Source organism: Loxodonta africana, chromosome 16 (assembly GCF_030014295.1).
Source record: "Loxodonta africana isolate mLoxAfr1 chromosome 16, mLoxAfr1.hap2, whole genome shotgun sequence".
NCBI lineage: Eukaryota > Metazoa > Chordata > Mammalia > Proboscidea > Elephantidae > Loxodonta > Loxodonta africana.
In genome coordinates this window covers 76,684,755-76,707,702 of record NC_087357.1, presented here as the reverse complement: position 1 = coordinate 76,707,702, position 22,948 = coordinate 76,684,755, and the positions used below count along the sequence as shown (strand labels likewise).

The 22,948-nt window shown below is 52.1% G+C and overlaps 1 protein-coding gene across 4 annotated transcripts in view; it reads left to right on the top strand.

The window, feature by feature from the left end:
* Positions 1 to 17,945, top strand: part of POLR3A (RNA polymerase III subunit A) — a 72,472-nt gene extending 54,527 nt beyond the window's left edge. Inside the window, exons 25-32 of one of the 4 annotated variants that reach the window (XM_064269767.1) lie at positions 3,997 to 4,090; positions 4,281 to 4,373; positions 7,879 to 8,043; positions 8,538 to 8,702; positions 8,938 to 9,069; positions 10,413 to 10,545; positions 13,348 to 13,502; positions 13,599 to 17,918. In XM_064269767.1, coding sequence (XP_064125837.1) covers positions 3,997 to 4,090; positions 4,281 to 4,373; positions 7,879 to 8,043; positions 8,538 to 8,702; positions 8,938 to 9,069; positions 10,413 to 10,545; positions 13,348 to 13,496 — 931 coding nt within the window. In that variant the 3' untranslated portion in view covers positions 13,497 to 13,502; positions 13,599 to 17,918. Of the gene's footprint in view, positions 1 to 3,996; positions 4,091 to 4,280; positions 4,374 to 7,878; positions 8,058 to 8,537; positions 8,703 to 8,937; positions 9,070 to 10,412; positions 10,546 to 13,347 lie in introns of those variants that run through there. The other 3 variants (XM_064269769.1, XM_023547135.2, XM_064269768.1) reach the window with 3 other exon arrangements.
* The last annotated feature ends 5,003 nt before the right edge of the window (positions 17,946 to 22,948 follow it).

Genomic DNA, 22,948 nt, shown 5'->3' with positions numbered 1-22,948 from the left:
CTGGGAGTTCAGACGGCGGGTGCCCAGGATGGTAGGGCTCTGCCCGCCACCTCTGGGAGTTCAGACGGCGGGTGCCCAGGATGGTAGGGCTCTGCCCGCCACCTCTGGGAGTTCAGACGGCGGGTGCCCAGGATGGTAGGGCTCTGCCCGCCACCTCTGGGAGTTCAGACGGCGGGTGCCCAGGATGGTAGGGCTCTGCCCGCCACCTCTGGGAGTTCAGACGGCGGGTGCCCAGGATGGTAGGGCTCTGCCCGCCACCTCTGGGAGTTCAGGCGGCGGGTGCCCAGGATGGTAGGGCTCTGCCCGCCACCTCTGGGAGTTCAGACGGCGGGTGCCCAGGATGGTAGGGCTCTGCCCGCCACCTCTGGGAGTTCAGACGGCGGGTGCCCAGGATGGTAGGGCTCTGCCCGCCACCTCTGGGAGTTCAGACGGCGGGTGCCCAGGATGGTAGGGCTCTGCCCGCCACCTCTGGGAGTTCAGACGGCGGGTGCCCAGGATGGTAGGGCTCTGCCCGCCACCTCTGGGAGTTCAGACGGCGGGTGTCCAGGATGGTAGGGCTCTGCCCGCCACCTCTGGGAGTTCAGACGGCGGGTGCCCAGGATGGTAGGGCTCTGCCCGCCACCTCTGGGAGTTCAGACGGCGGGTGCCCAGGATGGTAGGGCTCTGCCCGCCACCTCTGGGAGTTCAGACGGCGGGTGCCCAGGATGGTAGGGCTCTGCCCGCCACCTCTGGGAGTTCAGACGGCGGGTGCCCAGGATGGTAGGGCTCTGCCCGCCACCTCTGGGAGTTCAGACGGCGGGTGCCCAGGATGGTAGGGCTCTGCCCGCCACCTCTGGGAGTTCAGACGGCGGGTGCCCAGGATGGTAGGGCTCTGCCCGCCACCTCTGGGAGTTCAGACGGCGGGTGCCCAGGATGGTAGGGCTCTGCCCGCCACCTCTGGGAGTTCAGACGGCGGGTGCCCAGGATGGTAGGGCTCTGCCCGCCACCTCTGGGAGTTCAGACGGCGGGTGCCCAGGATGGTAGGGCTCTGCCCGCCACCTCTGGGAGTTCAGACGGCGGGTGCCCAGGATGGTAGGGCTCTGCCCGCCACCTCTGGGAGTTCAGACGGCGGGTGCCCAGGATGGTAGGGCTCTGCCCGCCACCTCTGGGAGTTCAGACGGCGGGTGCCCAGGATGGTAGGGCTCTGCCCGCCACCTCTGGGAGTTCAGACGGCGGGTGTCCAGGATGGTAGGGCTCTGCCCGCCACCTCTGGGAGTTCAGACGGCGGGTGCCCAGGATGGTAGGGCTCTGCCCGCCACCTCTGGGAGTTCAGACGGCGGGTGCCCAGGATGGTAGGGCTCTGCCCGCCACCTCTGGGAGTTCAGACGGCGGGTGCCCAGGATGGTAGGGCTCTGCCCGCCACCTCTGGGAGTTCAGACGGCGGGTGCCCAGGATGGTAGGGCTCTGCCCGCCACCTCTGGGAGTTCAGACGGCGGGTGTCCAGGATGGTAGGGCTCTGCCCGCCACCTCTGGGAGTTCAGACGGCGGGTGCCCAGGATGGTAGGGCTCTGCCCGCCACCTCTGGGAGTTCAGACGGCGGGTGCCCAGGATGGTAGGGCTCTGCCCGCCACCTCTGGGAGTTCAGACGGCGGGTGCCCAGGATGGTAGGGCTCTGCCCGCCACCTCTGGGAGTTCAGACGGCGGGTGTCCAGGATGGTAGGGCTCTGCCCGCCACCTCTGGGAGTTCAGACGGCGGGTGTCCAGGATGGTAGGGCTCTGCCCGCCACCTCTGGGAGTTCAGACGGCGGGTGCCCAGGATGGTAGGGCTCTGCCCGCCACCTCTGGGAGTTCAGACGGCGGGTGCCCAGGATGGTAGGGCTCTGCCCGCCACCTCTGGGAGTTCAGACGGCGGGTGTCCAGGATGGTAGGGCTCTGCCCGCCACCTCTGGGAGTTCAGACGGCGGGTGCCCAGGATGGTAGGGCTCTGCCCGCCACCTCTGGGAGTTCAGACGGCGGGTGTCCAGGATGGTAGGGCTCTGCCCGCCACCTCTGGGAGTTCAGACGGCGGGTGTCCAGGATGGTAGGGCTCTGCCCGCCACCTCTGGGAGTTCAGACGGCGGGTGTCCAGGATGGTAGGGCTCTGCCCGCCACCTCTGGGAGTTCAGACGGCGGGTGCCCAGGATGGTAGGGCTCTGCCCGCCACCTCTGGGAGTTCAGACGGCGGGTGCCCAGGATGGTAGGGCTCTGCCCGCCACCTCTGGGAGTTCAGACGGCGGGTGCCCAGGATGGTAGGGCTCTGCCCGCCACCTCTGGGAGTTCAGACGGCGGGTGTCCAGGATGGTAGGGCTCTGCCCGCCACCTCTGGGAGTTCAGACGGCGGGTGTCCAGGATGGTAGGGCTCTGCCCGCCACCTCTGGGAGTTCAGACGGCGGGTGCCCAGGATGGTAGGGCTCTGCCCGCCACCTCTGGGAGTTTAGACGGCGGGTGCCCAGGATGGTAGGGCTCTGCCCGCCACCTCTGGGAGTTCAGACGGCGGGTGCCCAGGATGGTAGGGCTCTGCCCGCCACCTCTGGGAGTTCAGACGGCGGGTGCCCAGGATGGTAGGGCTCTGCCCGCCACCTCTGGGAGTTCAGACGGCGGGTGCCCAGGATGGTAGGGCTCTGCCCGCCACCTCTGGGAGTTCAGACGGCGGGTGCCCAGGATGGTAGGGCTCTGCCCGCCACCTCTGGGAGTTCAGACGGCGGGTGCCCAGGATGGTAGGGCTCTGCCCGCCACCTCTGGGAGTTCAGACGGCGGGTGCCCAGGATGGTAGGGCTCTGCCCGCCACCTCTGGGAGTTCAGACGGCGGGTGTCCAGGATGGTAGGGCTCTGCCCGCCACCTCTGGGAGTTCAGACGGCGGGTGCCCAGGATGGTAGGGCTCTGCCCGCCACCTCTGGGAGTTCAGACGGCGGGTGCCCAGGATGGTAGGGCTCTGCCCGCCACCTCTGGGAGTTCAGACGGCGGGTGCCCAGGATGGTAGGGCTCTGCCCGCCACCTCTGGGAGTTCAGACGGCGGGTGCCCAGGATGGTAGGGCTCTGCCCGCCACCTCTGGGAGTTCAGACGGCGGGTGTCCAGGATGGTAGGGCTCTGCCCGCCACCTCTGGGAGTTCAGACGGCGGGTGCCCAGGATGGTAGGGCTCTGCCCGCCACCTCTGGGAGTTTAGACGGCGGGTGCCCAGGATGGTAGGGCTCTGCCCGCCACCTCTGGGAGTTCAGACGGCGGGTGCCCAGGATGGTAGGGCTCTGCCCGCCACCTCTGGGAGTTCAGACGGCGGGTGCCCAGGATGGTAGGGCTCTGCCCGCCACCTCTGGGAGTTCAGACGGCGGGTGCCCAGGATGGTAGGGCTCTGCCCACCACCTCTGGGAGTTCAGACAGCAGGCTGGTGAGGACAGAAGCTGGTCGCTAGTGGTTGGAGGAACTGGAGGTGTCCCTGGAGAGGAGATAATGGGGGACAGGGAGAGAGGTGGAGGAAGTTGTAACATACAGCGAGTCAGCTGACTCAAGAAATAGAACTAAAATAACGGCTTATGAGGACAAAAAAAACAAACCCGCTGCCATCAAGCCAGCTCTGACTCATAGCAGCCCTACAGGACAGAGTAGAACTGCTCCTCAGAGTCTCCAAGGAGCAGCTGGTGGATTCGAACTGCCGACCTTTAGTTAGCAGCTGGGCACGTAACCACCATGATACCCGGGCCCCATTAGGGTGAAAGAAGAGATATGTTCACTTTGTGAGGAAGGATTTTCTGAAAGCCATCTCATTCAGTGTTGGAGTGAGCCACCTCAGAGCGCCAAAAATAGCAGGTCTGAATGAGAGTGTGAAGTGCAGCCCCTAGTAGCATGCCTGCCACACAGCAAATCCTCAAAAAATTGCAGTCGATACTATCATTATGGTTCTGGACAGTGTTCGGTTTGGGCCAGGCGGTGGGCTTCAGGCTGGCTCCCTCCCGGGCTGTAACCCTTTTCCTGTCCTTCTAGCACTCCGATCATCACGGCTCAGCTGGACAAAGATGACGATGCTGATTACGCTCGCCTTGTGAAAGGGAGAATTGAGAAAACCCTCCTGGGAGAGGTAAACAAGAATCCCTTTGATAACAAGAAACCAGAACAAGAGTTTTGCGAGGAAGTCAGCCAGCCAGTTGCAGCTGATTTACCCATCAGTCCTGTCCACTCTCTTCTGTGCCCTTAAAAGAGAGCAAGCAGAGACCACTCTTAGCCAAGGGGGACTGGCCGATTAACCTTCTGATCTTTCAACACTGCAGATCTCAGAGTACATTGAAGAAGTGTTTCTCCCTGATGATTGTTTTATTCTCGTCAAGCTCTCCCTGGAACGGATTAGACTTCTGAGACTGGAAGTGAGTTACATTAAATTAAATGGGTGCAGGAAGTCATTCTCGCTTCATCCCAAGATAGGTGCTGACAAACTAGGGCCAGAGCTGAGCTAGATGCAGGGTGTACTGCAGAGGCTTCTGTTGGGTGATTCTGTTGTACCTTTACATTCTCTCTTTCTAAACCTGACCCTGACACGGGTGTTGCCGTCTAAAGACACCCAGGAACTTAGTAGAAATTTTATGCAGGCCACAGTATCAGTGCACTGTGACACGGTGCCATAATCATCGGTCTCCTCGTGCATCCTCTCAGGGCCTGGACGGCCCATAGGGCAGGGCTGTGTCAGACTCATCTGTGGGTCCCCAGCACCTAGCACAGCGTCTTGCTGGCTCGGAAAGTGTATTTGGATGGGTGGGTTAGCTTGGCTTGTTACATTGGTTTCTGCAGGAAGGAAATAGTTAAAAGATTATCAGCTGTTCTCAGACAGGTACCTGTCTCCTTCTCCTCCTTCTCTCAGGCAGTTGTTCTGAGCTGATGTCACTCAGCCCCAACTAATGACCCTTTGCAAAACGAGTGAAACACTGTCCAGTCCTGCGCCATCCCCGTGATCGGTTGTAGATCAGATCCCTGTGCTCCACAGGGTTTTCATTGGCTGGTTTTGGCTAGTTAGATTGCTAGGCCTTTTTCCTACTCTCAGTCTCGATTCTCTGCGGAAACATTCTCAGCATCATAGCAACATGCAGACCACCACTGACAGACAGGTGGTGGCCACACACGAGGAGCCTTGGCATGAATAAAACCCGGGTCTCCTGCGTGGACGGCGAGCGGTCTGCCACTGAACCACTGCTGTACTGCCTGTGAAACACATTGCCAGCCCATTCTCTCAAGTACCACATTCATTGGTTGTCGGTATGACAGCTGATGGTGAAATTTAGCAGCCAGTTACCCATCTTGGAGGCCTTTCTTGCCGCTGGCCTTGTGGCTTTTTAAACAGAAAAGGTGGGTTTTATGCAAGAAGGTAGCACATGAACCGCAGCGGTAAGGTCGGATGAAGGGGTCTTAGCTAGCCAGTGCTGCTATGACAAATACTGCAAGTGGATGGCCTTAACAAACAGAAATTTGTTTTCTCACAGTTTAGGAGGCTGTAAGTCCAAACTTTCTCTCTCTGTCAGCTCTGGGGGAAGGTCCTTGTCTTTTTTCAGCTTCTGTTTCTTGGTTCCTTGGAGGTCTCGTGATGTGGCATCCATCTTCCCCCAACTCTGCTTGCTTGCTTGCACAATTTGCTTTTTTTGTATCTCAAAAGAGGTTGAGTTAAAACATGTCTTACACAAATACTGCCTCATTAACACAACAAAGAACTTACTTTCAAATGGGATTATAACCGCAGGTAATAGGAGTAAGGATTTACAACATATATATAAATTTTTTTTAATTGTGCTTTAGGTGAAAGTTTACAGTTCAAGTTAGTTTCTCATACAAAAATTTATATACACATTGTTATGTGACCCTAGTTGCTCTCTCTGTAATGTAGCAGCATACTCCTGCTTTCTACCCTGGATTTCCCGTGTCCATTAAGCCAGCTCCTGTCCCTTTCTGCCTTCTCATCTTGCCTCCAGACAGGAGCTGCCCATTTAGTCTCATGCATCTACTTAAACTAAGAAGCACACTCTTCAGGAGTATCATTTTATGTCCTATAGCCCAGTCTAATCTTTGACGAGTTGGCTTCGGGAATGGTTTTAGTTCTGGGTTAACAGAGAGGCCAGGAACCTTGTCTTCTGGGGTCCCTCTAGTCTCAGTCAGACCATAAAATCTGGTCTTTTTATGTGAATTTGAGTTCTGTACCCCACTTTTCTCCTGCTCTGTCAGGGACTCTGTTGTGTTCCCTGTCAGGGCAGTCATTGGTGGTCGTTGGGCACCATCTAGTTCTTCTGGTCTCAGGCTGATGGAGCCTCTGGTTTATGTGGCCCTTTCTGTCTCTTGGACTCATATTTTCCTTGTGTCTTTGGTGTTCTTCATTCTCCTTTGCTCCAGGTGGGTTGGGACCAATTGATGCATCTTAGATGGCCGCTTGCTAGTGTTTAAGACCCCGGACACCACTCAAGTGGGATGCAGAATGTTTTCTTAATACACTTCCTTATGCCATTTGACCTAAATGTCCCCTGAAACCATGGTCCCTAGACCCCCGCCCTGCTACTCTGTCCCTCAAAGTGTTTGGTTGTATTCAGGAAACTTCTCAGCTTTTGCAGTAGTCCAGTTATGCTGACTTCTCCTATATTGCGTGTTGTCCTTCCCTTCACCGAAGATAATTCTTGTCTACTATCTAGTTAATGAATTTACCTCTCCTCACCTCCCCAGTCTCGTAACCATCAAAGAAGATTTTCTTCTGTGTTTAAACCTTTTCTTGAGTTCTTATAATATTGGTCTCGTACAATATTTGTCCTCTTGCGACTGACAAATTTCACTCAGCATAACGCAGACCATATTCACTCGTGTTGTGAGATGTTTCTTGGAATCATCATTGTTATCATTGCGTAGTATTCCATTATGTGAATATACCATAATTTGTTTATCCACTCATTCATTGATGGACACATAGGTTGATTCCATCTTTTTGCTATTGTGAACAGTGCTGCAATGAACATGGGTGTGTGTATATCTGTTCGTGTAAAAGCTCTTATTTCTCTAGGATATATTCTAAGGAGGGGAATTGCTGGATCATATGATAGTACTATTTCTAGCTTTTTAAGGAAGTGCTGAATCGATTTCCAAAGTGGTTGTACCATTTTACATTCCCATCAGCAGTGTAGAAGTGTTCCAGTCTCTCTACAACCTCTCCAACATTTGTTGTTTTGGTTTTTTTTGGATTAGTGGTAGCCTCATTTGGGTGAGATGGTATCTCATTGTAGTTTTGATTTGCGTTTCTGTAATGGCAAATGATAGTGAGCATTTCCTCATGTATCTTGTAGCTGCCTGAAGGTCTTCTTTGGTAAAGTGTCTGTTTATATCTTTTGCCCAACAACATGTATTTTCTGGGACCACAATTCAATCTATAACAGAGGGGAAGTTCTGTTGAAGCTTTTAAAATTGTTCTGGCCTCCCACCTATAGCTCTTTGGAAAAAAATTGGTTCTGGGAGGGGTGGTTGATAAATCTGCTTTTTATGAATAAAGCACAGATGATAGACAGGTCCACCCAGAGGCAGACTTGGAAGAAAGGTCTGGCAGCCCACTTCAGAAAAAGCAGAATTGAAAACCCTGTGGAGTACAGCTCTACTCGGACACACACGAGATCCCCATGAGTTGGACTTGACGGCAACCGATTTTTTGGTTGCTGTACGTCCCAAAATTTGTTTATATAAACAGATGTGCAACGTATGTATCATATTAAAATTCACGGGGAGGCAGTTAGGGAACAATGACTGAAAAGGCTTCTAAGGAGGGCAGTAATGAAACAAAGTTGAGGAACCCTGGCACCGAAGCATCCGAGCCTGTCACTGATGTCCTGGTATGTGGCCCACACGCGTCCCTTGCAGGTGAACGCTGAGACGGTGCGGTACTCCATCTGCACGTCCAAGCTGCGTGTGAAGCCCGGGGACGTGGCTGTGCACGGCGAGGCTGTGGTGTGCGTCACCCCCAGGGAGAACAGCAAGAGCTCTATGTACTACGTGCTCCAGTTCCTGAAGGAGGACCTCCCCAAGGTGAGACGCCCAAGGTGAGACGCGGTGTCATCAGGCCCACCCGGCCTGGTGCCCTGGGCCTCGTGAAGGGTGAAACAGCATTTGCCTGCAGTGTGAACACAGTGTCAGGGAGTCCTGAGGACCCTGTCACTCTGACACCACCTCTTTGGCTACTAAGCCTGAGGGTGGCAACCCATTTTCTTGACCACATCCTAAGGGGTCAGTCTTTTTTTTTCCCTTTTTACTACTGTCACCCCAACTCTGCCTGTTGGATTTCTCTGCCCCTTCTCCCAAAACTGTAGATTATGGCACAGTCCCCTGGCCTTCTGCTTTCCTTCCTAACCCCTCAACAGTACGCAGGCACTTTGAGGTGTAGCACACTGCAGATGATCACCGTTGACAGTGACACTCCCAGGTGTGACTCAGCAGGCTGTCCCACCACCCTGGTTTCCGAGGCTGTCGGGAGCGGAACATGTGCACTGCCAGGACCCCAGCCCCCTTGTCTCTGAACGCAGGTGGTGGTGCAGGGCATCCCAGAGGTGTCCAGGGCTGTCATCCACATCGACGAGCAGAGCGGGAAGGAGAAGTACAAGCTTCTGGTGGAAGGCGATAACCTGCGGGCCGTCATGGCCACACATGGGGTGAAGGGCACCCGGACCACCTCCAATAACACCTATGAGGTACCATGCAGAGGCCGGGGCACATTATAGTCCTCTTGTCTCCCTGTGGTGCCTTCTGCAGGCCCTCAGCTGGTTTCAACACATCTCTGTCCCTGCCGTTTGGGTCTACCACTAAAAATGGCTCAGCAGTCCACTTCTGGCAAATGGCAAACTGGCAGGGCAGAGGACAAAGGAGAGAGAAGTCGAGGTGGCATCCCAGCAGTGGCTGTGCCCACTCACCCCTGGCTCCCTGCAGGTGGAGAAAACCCTGGGCATCGAAGCTGCCCGGACGACAATCATCAACGAGATCCAGTACACGATGGTCAACCACGGCATGAGCATCGACCGCAGGCACGTGATGCTGCTCTCCGACCTGATGACCTACAAGGTGCGGCCATGTCCTGGCAGCCTAGCCCCAGGCTCCAGAGGACAGGGCGTTCACGACCTGCGGAGAGGGCGCCGCTGGCACTGATCACCACTGGGAAAACTAGATGTCACAGGCACCCAAGATTAAGCGCAGTGGTCAGGCTGGGTGTTCTGGCACAATCTCTGATATAAAAATTGCAACTTCATGGCAAACTGTCACATCCACTTGGTTGAGTGAGGAGGAGAAGGAGACTTATGTTTGTTTGTTTATTTGTTTTTATGGTAATAAATATCCTAAAGCAAAACTTGTTCTTGTAGGGGGACTTCCCTGTAGTCGATTTGGACTCCTAGCAACCCCGTGTGACAGTAGAACTGTCCCATAGGGTTTTCTTGGCTGTAATCTTTACAGAAGTAGATTGCCAGGTCTACAGAGAGCCTGTAGAGCCACTGGGTGGGTTTGAACTGCCAACCTTTTGATCAGCAGCCAAGTGCTTAACAGTTGTACTACCAGGGCTCCTTAAAGCAAAACTAGCCATTGCCAAAAGTGCAGGGATTTCTGTGGTGGTTATTCTGGGCGAGGCGCATCCATCTATACTGCTGCTGTAGCCTTTCCCAGGTAGAGAATGAGTACCTGTGCCCTGAAGTGGGGAGCTGGGCATGGCTGCAGTTGGCTAGCTGGCACTTTTTCTTCTTTTTTTCCCAAAAAATAGTGTTCCCCAGGAGTGCCACAGGGCAGCAGCTTTTTCATATGTATTCCATATGAAGCCTGTGTTATATTATAGAACATTTAGGAACTAGGTGGGGGGAGATGACCTACCACCCTGAAGTGAGGACTGTTACTTGGAGGTCATCCCTTCCAATCTTATCCTGGATCCAGAATAATAACTATGGTGCATGCGGTTTTTATCCTGGTATTTTATTTAACATTATAAGTATTTTCTATAATATATAGTTTACATAAATATACTTTTTTAATGACGGCACAATATTCCTTTAAATGCAAGTGCCCAAATTTACTGAACCCTTTCCCTACCTTGAGGCATTTAAATTCATTCAGTTTCTAGTTCTTTGAGCCCCAAAGAGCATCTTCAAAAGTGCCCCCTTTTTTTAGGTTAGATTCTTAATTCTTGGCTCCAACAATATCTAGTTGTGAGCATAGGTTTACGTTGTCAGTGACTAATGGCCTCTGGGGCACGTGCAGTTTGGACAGATGACTGTTCAGATGCTTTTCCCACCTGAGGTTGTGACGTGAACAGTCATCTGGCTGGGTTTTGCTTATTCTGTTGAGGGGATGCAGTGGACATGATTGGGTTTTCGCCTTTAATAAGTGGTCTGAGCTCACTGCCTCCTTCTCCCTTGGTGCAGGGTGAGGTCCTGGGCATTACAAGGTTTGGCCTGGCGAAGATGAAGGAGAGCGTGCTGATGCTGGCGTCCTTCGAGAAGACAGCGGACCACCTCTTTGACGCTGCCTACTTTGGGCAGAAGGATTCTGTGTGTGGTAGGTTCAGCATGGAACCTAGGAGCATCATCAAGGGCTTCTGTCCTTTCCAGTGTAGACGGGAGCCAGGGCTTCTGTCCTTAACAGTATAGACGAGGGCTAGGGCTTCTGTCCATTACAATGTAGACGGGGTCCAGGGCTTCTGCCCTTTGCAGTGTAGATGGGGGACTAGGGCTTCTGTCCTTTCCAGTGTAGATGGGGGCTAGGGCTTCTGTCCTTTATAGTGTAGATGGGGGCAGGGTTTCTGTCCTTTACAGTGTAGATGGGGCCCGGGGTTTCTGTCCTTTACAGTGTAGATGGGGGCCAGGGCTTCTGTCCTTTACAGTGTAGATGGGGCCCAGGATTTCTGTCCTTTACAGTGTAGATGGGGGCCAGGGTTTCTGTCCTTTACAGCGCCAACGGGGGCCAGGGCTTCTGTCTTTTACAGTGTAGATGGGGGCTAGGACTTAAGTCCTTTACAATGTAGATGGGGGCCAGGGCTTCTATCCTTTACAGTGTAGGCGGGGGCCGGGACTTCTGTCCTTTCCAGTGTAGATGGGGGCCGGGGCTTCTGTCCTTTACAGTGTAGGTGGGGGCCGGGGCTTCTGTCCTTTACAGTGTAGATGGGGCTGGGGCTTCTGTCCTTTACAGTGTAGATGGGGGCTGGGGCTTCTGTCCTTTACAGTGTAGATGGGGGCTGGGGCTTCTATCCTTTACAGTGTAGGTGGGGGCCGGGACTTCTGTCCTTTACAGTGTAGGTGGGGGCCAGGCCTTCTGTCCTTTCCAGCACCGATGGGGCCGGGCCTTCCCGGAGGGGAGGGTGAATGAACAAACCGAGGCATAGACAGTGCAATTGGAGCTGAGTGCACTTTTGTCCCTGAAGCCTGCCGAGAGGAGCGTTTACCTGCCGCACCTGTCAGAGGCTTCTCTCTGTCAGTACGGTTGACAGAGCAGACCATCGTGGGTCCTAGAAGAAAAGGTCCACCCTGGACATGTAGGAATTTTCCTCACCCTTAAAATTGCAGCCCACCCTACTGATCCTGCACCCTCGGTGTGGTGTCAAGGTTGCCTGAGACAGACCAACCTGAGGGACAGCAGAGTGGCCCTGCTGTCCGGGCTCCCAAGGGATGGTAGTAGCCATGCTGTCTCCATTCCCCCATCCTACCCCCCGTGAGGCCTGTGTGCTAAACAAGCATCCTAGCAAACCTGCGAGACATCAGTACTGCACCTTCTCACAAATGAGGAGACCAAGGTCAGTCAGACGGCAAGGCCTGGCTTTGCAGTGTACCGCATCTCCTTGCCCCCCGCCACACACACACCCACACACAGCGGCTCCGCCAGGCTGTGCTGGCCTCTCCAGGGCTTTCCTCTGGGCTGGGAGAAAGAGGAGCAGGAGGGAGCTCTCACAACAGAAGTGTCTGCTGCCTCCCAGCTTTACTGGCAGTGCAAGGCTTTTATTCAGACTCTTCTGACTCTGCAGCGAGACCCTGCAGGCCCAAGCTAGGAGTGAGGGAGGGGCTGGAGGGGTTGAATAACCTGCCCAGGCTCGCACACCAGTTAACGGCCAAAGCCAGGATTCAGAGCCTGGCTGCCATTCTCCCCTCTAAGGCTCTGTTTCCTAGTGGCCATTTCCTGTCTCACCTTCCACTCTGTATGGATTTGCCAAACAGGTGATGGTCAGTAGGGGCCCCAGTCAGAACGTATGCCAGTTTTTGTTCTTAAGATTAATTTCAACTCGGTTTCCTCCTTTCAAAGGGGATTTGGGTCTGAGGTGGAAGGAAAGAGAAAGACGTATTTCTTTAGGATAAAAATGGGTGAAAAGAAAGAACAGGGAGAGAGAGGTTTAGTGGAGAAGGCGAAGGCCAGGGCGAAAGGAAGAACAGGTATAAAGCCCAGGATGCTGGACCATGTGCCTTTGCTACAGCCCTGTGCCCTCCTACAGCCCACCTACCACCAGCTCCCCCTCCTTGGGGAGCCTGGTACCACCACCCACCCCACCTTGAAATCTCCCTTCTCTGGTCACCGAGCACATTGTGAGTCAGGGCCAGCCTGCGCTGCGCTCCGATTTATAGTTTGGTTGTTGGCCTTTGTGTTCCCTGATAGCACCGAACCGAGAACATCGTGGGCACTTAATTGCTTATTGTGGAATCAAAAGCCTGATACAGAGCCCAGCATTTGCGTCTTATAAAAGCTGAAATATAGCCTAGAGAAGGAATCTGCCCCCCACCCCTCGTGTCTTCAGCTCCACAGGAACCCTGCCTCTGGAGTGTTTCTGATTAGGCCTGTGGGTCTCCAGGGCTCACTGTGCTGGGATGCCTGGTGCAGCCCCAGCCGTGAGCACAGCTAACAGCTTCCCACTGCTGTTTCCAGTGGGCTGGTGTTCTCCACACCACTTGGGCTTCTTCTAGGCCCTACGTTAAGGAAGCCCTGGGTGGCAAATTCAAGGTTCCCAGGAAGCGTCATCCAGTATCCTTGCTGTCTGAATTTAGCGTTCTCAAAGGTGGGTCCTGCCAAGTGCCTTTGCCTCAGATGAGGGAGGAGAGCTCGTTGAGCTCCCCAGCCACCTGGCTGTGAGCAGGCACCGTCCCTTCCCTCAGGTTGGATAAGCTCCCTCTAGACCTCTAGGAGCCCTGTAGCAGTGCCGTGCTGAACGCTGCCACACAACCACCCTCGTTGGAGAGATGGGTGGTAAAGCGGCTTGCCCAAATGGAACCAGTTGATGTGAGTGGAGCTGGGACTCAAACCTAATTTCCCAACTCCTGAGTCCGTAGCCTCTCCCTTGTGTGTGAGGCACTCTCTGACGGCCACTGTGGTTGATTTCAGGAGTGTCTGAGTGCATCATCATGGGAATTCCAATGAACATCGGAACCGGGCTCTTCAAGCTGCTCCACAAGGCCGACAGGGACCCAAACCCTCCCAAGAGGCCCCTGATCTTCGACACAAACGAATTCCATATTCCCCTTGTCACCTAGTCTGGGGTAAGAGTGACTGCCTGATTTTGGGGCCCTTGTCCTGTCTGGAAGGGGGCTCGAGACCAGCAGCTGACTTGGAAAACTTTGTGCTTTCTGGGACAGAGGCACTGGTGTCCCCAGCCTGTGCCAGCAGTCAGAGAGTGCGCCTGGAACCCCCAGAAGCAGCGCCTCACCTGATGTGGAGCAGCTCACAAGAGGGACCCTGACTACACCACATCGTTGGGAGAGCGGGGACGTGCGTTTGTTGACACCTAGTCAGCACCTCTTGCCCACCTCACCTTCCTGGACTTGAGAGGGGGCCCCAGCCAGGCGTCACTGCAAGTCCCCACCTCACTCTGCTCCTTTTGTCAGCTCCCAGGGTCTCCGCCCCGCTGTAATGCTGGAGTCCCAATGTGGGAGACCCATGTCAATGTTGTTACTATTATTTATTTGCTCAGTTTGAGGGACTTGGGATTTTTGTTGTTATTTTGGTTTTATTTTTGAAACCAAGAAACTATAAAACCAGCATTGAAGCATCTCTGCAAAAACTGATTGTGAAAATAGGATTTGTAGCTGGGCTGACCTGTCCTGAGGCCAGGCTGCTCTGAAGTGTCCTCCATGTGCACCCCTGGCTCCCGGTTGTTCTCTCGTACACCTGTGTCCAGGGATGGCTCCACCTGTGACAAGAGTCAGCCCTATCTTTGTGGCACAGAGAAGCCTGGCTGGAGTCTGGGGCCTGCTGAAGTGAGAGCCGGCTCACCTGAGTCTCTCAGGTGTACATGTGGGTGATGAGTGGCGCTGCTGGCGTCCATGCCAAGAGTGGGTCAAGAGTGCAAGGGCAGATGCAGAACTGGGGCCCAGAACCTGCCCCAGAGGCAGTGGCGGGAGAGGGGCCCTCCTGGTGCAGGCAGGCACCAGCTTTGAAGGGTAACAGGGTCACCCAGACAGAGGAAGGGTGGAGGCCGGGGTGCCAGCTGGAGCAGGGGGGTGTGCCCCAGTGGCAGTAGCAGCTCCCTGAAGAGCACAAGCCTCCTGACAGTAGAAAGGACCCATCCAGGCTGTGAGGAAGAACAGCAGGACAGCCCGGGAAGCCACTGCTCCATTGCTTGTTCGGCTTCTGACAATCACTGCACCGTTGCTGGCGGGATTCTTGAGGGGGGTTTGTGCAGCAAAGAAATGTCAGTTGCTTGTCTTTTGAAGAGAAGAAGGGTTTTGCTCTAGAGACAATGTGTTCTTTGTTCTGAGTTTGCTCATTAGGGTTGGCCCAGGGCCAGGGAGAAGTAGTGGTGATGGCTGCAGCTCCGCTCCCTCTGGAAAAGGCTCTGTGGGCCCGTCCTTCAGCCCTTCCCAACCCAGAGCCGAGTGTCAGTTGTTCTGACACTTCCTTCCTACCTCCTGGGGCCTTGGAAAACCAAGGTGGCTTAGTTAGGAGTGAGATGATAATTAAAAATGTGGATTCGACCCAACTTTCTTGCCCCACACACCCTATTTGTTGTTCCACACGCTTGTCTACTTCTGAAATGACACAGCCAACATTTCTGACTGTGTCAACCTCTTGGAAGAAACAGCCAGAAAGAACCAAAGAGCAAAAAGATGGCTTAGATGATTGAAGAGATGGACGTGATAAGAGGTAGAGGAGGCCCCCAGAACTCAAGCAGCCTTTATGGGGTTAAATGTACATCCTTGGAGCTTTCACCAAGTCGCGGGCTAATGCTGCTGGGATGCCAAGTATAACCACTGGTTCTTGGATCTGCATTAGAGCGAATACTTCCTCTCCCATACTGATGGGATCCTGAGTTACAAATTCTTGACATGACTTACGACCAATGCTCAGGTTAGAGATTCTATTAAAGATTGCGTTCGGCTCTGCAGTCTTCCTGCACCCGTGGGTTGGTCCATGAACTTCTCTCGGGGCATCAGTGACATGAAAAAAAGCCATTTATCTTAGTGTTCACCCCACCACCCCACCCCCATGTCTTTGAACTGAGCAAGCCTGGATCAAGCTGAAGAGTTGAATCTTTCAACAAATATCGATTCAGGGTGTTCACTTGAGACCTCACCCAGGTCATTATTTCTCACGCCCCTGTGAGAGCCCCACATAGCTGCCTGGAAAGCTTGGAGCACAAGGGGCAGGGGAGGGCTGAACGCAACGGCAGGAGGGAACAGCAGCGCCCAGTCTCCCGTGTGACACACACTTGCAATGAGGAGAGCCCGGCAGCAGTGTGCTGCTGGGAGTGTGAGCGTGGCAGGAGCCGCAGCCGGTTTGCGTGTGTGAGTGCGTGCGAGGCGTCTGACCGTCACGTGTGCAGAGGCACAGTGGGGTTTAGGTCACCCGAGGTGCAACATCACCAGGCAAAGCGGGGTCCTTCTGCCTGGCACTGCCAGTCCTGTGGGACCCTGACACGGACAAGGCCGGCCGCTCAACCCTACTCTGTTCCCCACTCTGTGTTCTGTGGCTGGGTGTTCAGTGTCCTGTCCCCGATGTGGCCACCTGCTCTGGCCCCAGCATTTGGTTTTAGGCAAGTGCAAAGCTCGAGCCAGATAGAAATCCATCCTCAAGAGGCAGTGCCACAGAAGGTTAGCCTGGGCCTATTTGGAAGAAACAAGGAAAACACATTCGAATTCCACCTCCCCCACCAGCAGGTACGTATTTCTGCACCGTGGTCTACGCCGTCCTTTGGCCTTTTTACATGTCCTGTACAGAATGACAGAGAGCTGTTTGACTCCGTTACAGCCCCTGCTTTCTGGGCTCCTGGGAGTGAAGAGAACCTGGAGCCTTTGAGCATCTGTGGAGTTAAATTATGGCGCTGGATTTCTATTTTGGGTTAATCCATGTGTACTCACATCGATCCATGTCTGATTGAGCCTGACACTATACAATGATTATTTTTCTGGCATTTTGTCTGTCTCTTGGCAGAGCTGTTATTTTTCTGCCAAAACTCCAAAGAGGGTAAACTTGCTGTATGTAAAACTCTAGCAGAGTCGTCCTTGTGGGTTGTGAAGTGGCAATTGAGATACGCGTAGGGCCTCCCATGCCACAGCCCGTGTCTGGGTGCTGGAGGTCAACAGTGAGTGCCCGCCCCATCCTGGTGACTTAGAAATGAAGGGAACGTGATTGCCCCTGGTGGTGTAGCGGATTCAAACCCAGTGGGAGGCAATCAGATGTCTCCTAAACTCAGGCACTGGAAGTACCCCTGGCCAGGATGGGGTGCCTGGCTCAGCGGTTCGTTCATTCATTCAACAAATACTGGTCAGAGGCACCATAGTACACACGAGGAGTATAGCAGCAAACAAAAGAGGCAAATCAGAGAGATATTAAACCATCTAAAAGGAATTCTTCAGCAAAAGAAGGTAGAACGGGGACCAGGACCCTACTTGGCACGGATACGTCTGTCACAGTCTGGGGTGGAAGCTGCAGAACTGAGGGCTTGCCTCTGTGGGGAGACCTGACATGTCAGACCTCATCCTGATCCCTCTGAGCCTGCCCAGCCCCCTGCTTCCGATCCCTCCCTACAGGGGCCTTCATGCCCCTAATTGGGCTCCCTCTTGGCTGAGGTTTCTAGAGGGTGCCCTAAACAAGAGGCACGAGCCTGCAGTCACAAAGGATGCAACCATCCTCTGCCCACCCCACATGTGTCAGCACTTTGAATAAGTGAACATTAAATCCATGAATATTTGCTGAGTTGGTCTGTGCCAGGTGGCGTACCAGGCTCTCGGGGAGTGCGTGGTGCAGACTCACCCAGTCCCTGCCTGGGTCATGGCTGTCTCGTGTCTGAGAGCCTGGGTTCTCTGATCAGACTGCGGGATTCAAAGCCCTGCTCCCTCACTGAAGCCAATAACCTCAGACTAACAGCTTAATCTTTTCTTGCCTCACTTTACTTATTCATGAAACGGGCATAACAGTAGTACCTAACGCACGGGGTCACTGAGACTTAAACCGTTAACATGCACACGAAGGCCTTAGTACGCGGTACACAGCCATTAAACGCTTTCCGTTATGGTGACTGTTATTGTTTTTATGGAAAAACGTAGCTTCACAGCTAAAAACCAGTCCCCTGATCCTTCTTAGTTCTCCCGGATGGAGCTGCCCTTGTCGGCCTTGGGGATCAGGCCTCCGTGGACCTAACTCCTGCCCCCCCGTCTGCTTCGTCAGTGCTTCTTGGGCAGTATGTTACACTGGGAGAAAAAGGCTGCGAGGGGGCTGACGTCGGCCTCGTGTGGTTGGGGGCTTCAACGTTTGGATTTGGTAGATCTCATTTTCGAGTCATGGGTGTACGACAGGAATAACTGAGATAGGTTAGACGTGGATTTTTATATACAGATATGAATATTTATGTATTTATTTAGATTTATTATGTAACAGTGTCCATGAGGTATAACTTAAGCTTTTTTTTTTTCTTTTAACAGAGAAGTTCCATTTAAAGTCACTAGCAAAGAATATATAAAGAAAACGGTGACAGTGGTTGCGTCTGGGGAGAACTGAGTGACTTGGAGGAGAGGGGAGAGGTGGGAGGGAGATGCCGTTTTCACTCAGGTCTGTCGTACCTTTCTAAGTTAGTACCTGCTGAAGGTATTGTTGTTTTTGTTTAATCAATATCTCATGTTACAGAAATCAGGTCATCTGGGAGCAGACTTTGCCCTGGAAAGTACTTGAGCCTCTGCTCTGGAAGTGGTTGAGTGGCCCCTTCCAGTTATAAAAACGTGAAGCCGGTAGGCACCGGCTATTCAGGAGAAAGGGTATTGTTATCAGCTATGGCAAAAAAACAGCAACCAAACCTGCTGCCTTCAAGTTGATTCCGACTCACAGCGACCCTGTAGGACAGAGTAGAACTGCCCCATTAGGGTTTCCAAAGTTGTAAATATTTGCAGAAGCAGACTGTCATGTTTTTCTCCCACAGAGCAGCTGGTGGTTTCAAACTGCTGGCCTTTCAGTTAGCAGCCAAGTGCTTAACCACTGTGCCGCCAGAATTCCTAGTTATGGCAAAGTGACAAAAAAATCCAATTGAACACAGTCTTGAAAGCATAAGATTTTGTTTTCTGACACACAGAGGCTAGAGGTGGGCACCCCTGGGCTGACATGGCAGCTCTGCAAAGGTGTCAGGGACCCAGGCTGCTTCCAGCCTCTGTTCCACCATCCCTAGTAGATGCCCTGTCCCATCCCTCATGGTACAAGATGTGCCCAAGGCCAGGCTGTCCAGCCAGGAGAAAGGGGAGAAGAAAGGCGTAGCACTTCCCTCCCTTTAAGGAAAGTCTCCAAAGTCACTTGGCACTTCTGTTTACATCCTTCTGCCAGAACTTACATCCCCAAGCCCAGCTTCCAGGGAAGCTGGAAGGTAGAGTTTGGATTCTATCTGACCATGCGCCCAGCTGAAAATAGAGGTAGAGAATAAAGAGAGAATAGGAACTGGGGAACCATTAGGTCTCTGCCTCTGTATATGAGGACTTATCTTTGTTCCATTTTACTATTTTGCTAGACAAAGGTCAGAATCCCCTAAGCCCCTTAGAACTGGAGTGTTGCTAAAGTGGGGTGGGGAGAACCACCCAGGGGACCAAGACACCTCTTAAGAAAGGGACTAAGACCCTGACCCCCTCACTCTCCCTTTTCCTTTCCCTTCCTTGTAGGTGTTACAACTGAATTGTGTTTTTTATAAACTGACATTTAAATTAAATCTCATGCCCTTAGCAGGCTGTTCAGAATGCCTCTGGGCCGGTGGAAATGTGGCCGTCAAACATTCATTCCACAAATAATACAGCTTATTGTTCACCTACTGTGTCCTGGCCCCATAGCAAGTGCTGGGCGTAGAGTAGTGAGCAAAGCTGCCCTGGCCCCTTTCCCTGTGGGGTTACAGTTGGGCCAGCACCATCCGATGGAGATACAATACAAGTCACACACGTAATTTTTAAATTTCTAGTAGCCGCATTGAAGAAAACCAATAGAAACTGGTGAAATTATTTTTAACAATATACTTAACCTAGCATATCCAAAGTATCATTTCTACATGTAATCAATATAAAAATTATTGAGATATTTTATATCCTCTTCAGGCCAAGTTTTCAAAAGTCAGTGTGTTTTACACCTAACAGCATATCTCAAGGTTCAAGTGCTCAGTAGCCATGTGTGGCTAAAACCAGTTCGAGTCATGAAGTCAGTTCTAACCCATGGTAACTCCGTGAGTGTCAAGAGTAGAACGTGTTCCCTAGGGTTTGCAATGGCTGATTTTTTGGAAGTAGATCACCAGGCCTTTCTTTGAAGGTACCTCTTGGTGGGCACGAACCTCCAACCTTTTGGTTATAATCTGAGTTAACCGTTTCTACCACCCGGGGACTCCCATATGTGGCGAGTGGCTACAATGGTCATATCGCAAAAGAGACAGTAAACAAATGTGTAATTATAGACCATGTTTGTTGGGATCAATCACACCCTTTCCCAAAACTCAGCAAATGCCTCCAGAGCTCAGATCCCAGCGAGTGCCAGCAGCTTACCCTTCCCACACTTGACCTCTCAGCTCCTCCACTCACCATCCCAGGAACTTTCCAGTAAACACGTCTTGAGGCATAAACAGGCCAGAAACTTTTATGTTGCCTGTTAACCTCTCCCAAAACCCAAGGCCTATTTGAAGGTGAATAATCCACAAAGAATCAGGAGCCCTGGTGGTGCAGTGGTTACACGCGCGACTGCTAACCGAAAGGTCAGTGGTTCGAACCCACCCAGCTGCTCCGCAGGAAAAAGACTTGGCGATCTGTTCCGGTAAAGATCACAGCCTGGGAGACACTGTGGGACAGCTCCGCTCTGCCACACTGGGTCGCTGTGCATTAAAATCGACTCTACAGTGTACAGCAGCGACGGTCCACAGGCAGGAGTCCCTGCGTGGCACGAATCGTTAACGCTGCCAAGGTTGGAGGTTCAGGCCCCCCAGGGACGCCTCCAAAGACCTGACTACCTAATTCTGAAAAATCAGCCACTGAAGACACTGTGTAAAACTTGGACAACTTAACAACAAAAAGACAACCTGATCATAAAATGGGCAAAGGACTTGAATAGACATTCACCAAAGAGGACATTCAAATGGCCCCCAGACACATGAGAAGATGCTTAGCGTCATTAGTCATAGAAAGCAAACAAACCCATTGCTGTCGAGTCAATTCTGACTCATAGCGACTCTACGGGACAGAGTAGAACTGCCCCCAAAGAATTTTCAAGGAGCGCCTGGTGGATTTCGATTGCTGACCTTTTGGTTGGCAGCCATGGCTCTTAACCGCTAGGCCACCAGGGTTTCCCATTAGGCTTCAGAGGGATGCAAATCAAAACTACAGTGAGAACCATTTCACTCCCACTAGATTTGATTTTTTTTTTTTTAGAATGGCTAAGATAAAAAAAGAGAAATGTTGGTGAGGATGTGGAGAAATTGGAGCCCTTAACCATCACGGATGAGAATGCAAAATGGTAACACCGTGGGAAACAGCATGGCGGTTTCTCAAAAAACTAAAAATAGAACTATCATATGACCTAGCAATTCCACTCCTAGGTATATACCCAGAAGCCTTGAAAGCAGAGTCTCAAAGAGACTTGTACACCAATAGTCATTGCAGCACTATTCACAACAGTCAAAAGGTGGAAACAGCCTAAACGCCCACCAACAGATGAAAGGATAAACAAAATGTGGTACATACATGCGGTGGAATACTCCTCCGCTAGTAGGAGAAATGAGGCCTTGGTGCGTGCTACGGTATGGGTGGGGCGGGAAGAGCTTATGCCGAGTGAAATATGTCAGTCAACACCAAAAGGACAAATAGTGTATGACCTCATTTTTAGAAAAAGACAAGAAAAGGCAAATGTATAGAGAAAAAAGGTTATTAGTGCTTACCAGGGAAGGGAGGGAAGGGAAAAGGAGGGTTAATGGTGATGGGAATATCACGTTGATTAAGGGGAGTTTTGCACAGCCGATTATTGTGATTTCTGTCAATAAGTTGTTACTTGTAAAAAGTTGAATTGGCAAAAGTTGTGTGATATATTTACAACAATGGCAAAAAAAAAGCTGCTGAAGCTGCTTGTGTACAACAAACACCTCATGGGACTTGGCTCCTAGATTTGGAGTTTTAGGGTTATGGTTTCATGGTACATCCCAGTTAATTGGCCTGATAACATGTTGATTGTTTCTGTTCTACCTCCGAGTTCTTTGCGGAGTTCCCAGGGTCCTAAAAGATTGCAAGCGCCCATCTAAGGCACAACAATTGGTCTCTATTTGCCTGGAGCAACAGAGGAATAAGGAGAGTCAGGAATAGGAGGATATGGAATGTGTGGCTAATTGTCTCCATGAATAGCTGCCTCCTTTGCCATGAGACCAGAACTGGACGGTGCCCGGCTACCATGACTGAACATTTGGATCAAAGATTCTATAAAAGAATCCTGATCAAAAGGGGGAAGTGCAGAACAGAATTTCACGTTCTCATGGACTCCAGACTTCTTGGAGCCATGAAAATTGTATGAACCCCTAAAGCTGTTGCCCTGAGATAATATTTTAAACTTAAAAAGTATCCCCTGAAGTCTTCTTGAAACCGAACAATAGCTTAACTAGTTTAAAAGGTCTGCCTTGAGCATTATGCTTTTTTAAGAACTATCTATATGGGATCAAACTGACAACAGCAACTCAAAAGATTAGATAGGAACCTTAGGGGGCAGTGAGTTTGTTAACGGGAGAAACAACTCAGAAAAGGAGGGCGAGAATGGTTGTACAACTCAAAGAATGTAATCAATGTCACTAAATGGTACTTGTGGAAGCTGTTGAATTGGTGTATGTTTTGCTTTGTATATTCTCAACAACAATAAGAAAATAAAAATTAAAAAAGAAAACCCTGTAGAGTACAGGTCTACTCTGACACACATGGGGTCGCCAAGAGTTAGAACTGACTGCGACTGGTTTGCTTTTTTAGTTAATGCAGAAAAGGCAGAGAGCAAGCCCAGTGTACAAAGACTCAAGTCTCATGGCCTCCTTTGGAAGCTTCTGGGGTTGCCCAGGCCTTAGGCCTGTGCTTCCACGGGTCTGCATTTTCTGGAGGGGTATCTGGGGACTAGGGGCACCAGGGTTAGAAGAATCATGTCCCTGCACCTTTAACTGTGCGCACCACCGAGGAGGGAACTGACCAGTTCATTCATCAGACGCATCAGGCATTCATGGCTTTGTGATAAGGTTCCAAATGAGGGGAGAGTGTCATAGTTACTTGAGGTTCAGGTTAGAATTAAAATCAGCCAGACTCTCCTCAGATAGACTCCAAGTCTCCCAGGTGTAGAAGACAAGCATCTTATTCAACCTTCAGTAAGACGGCGCTGGACTAAGGACAGATCCACAGACTTGTAAATCCACTGGCCCAGCAGAAATAGCCCTGGACTAAGGTACTGAAGACTGGAGTCCTGGTCACAGCTCTGCGCTCCATTGGCAGCCTGGCCTTAGGCATGCTGCCTTACTCTGGTCTCA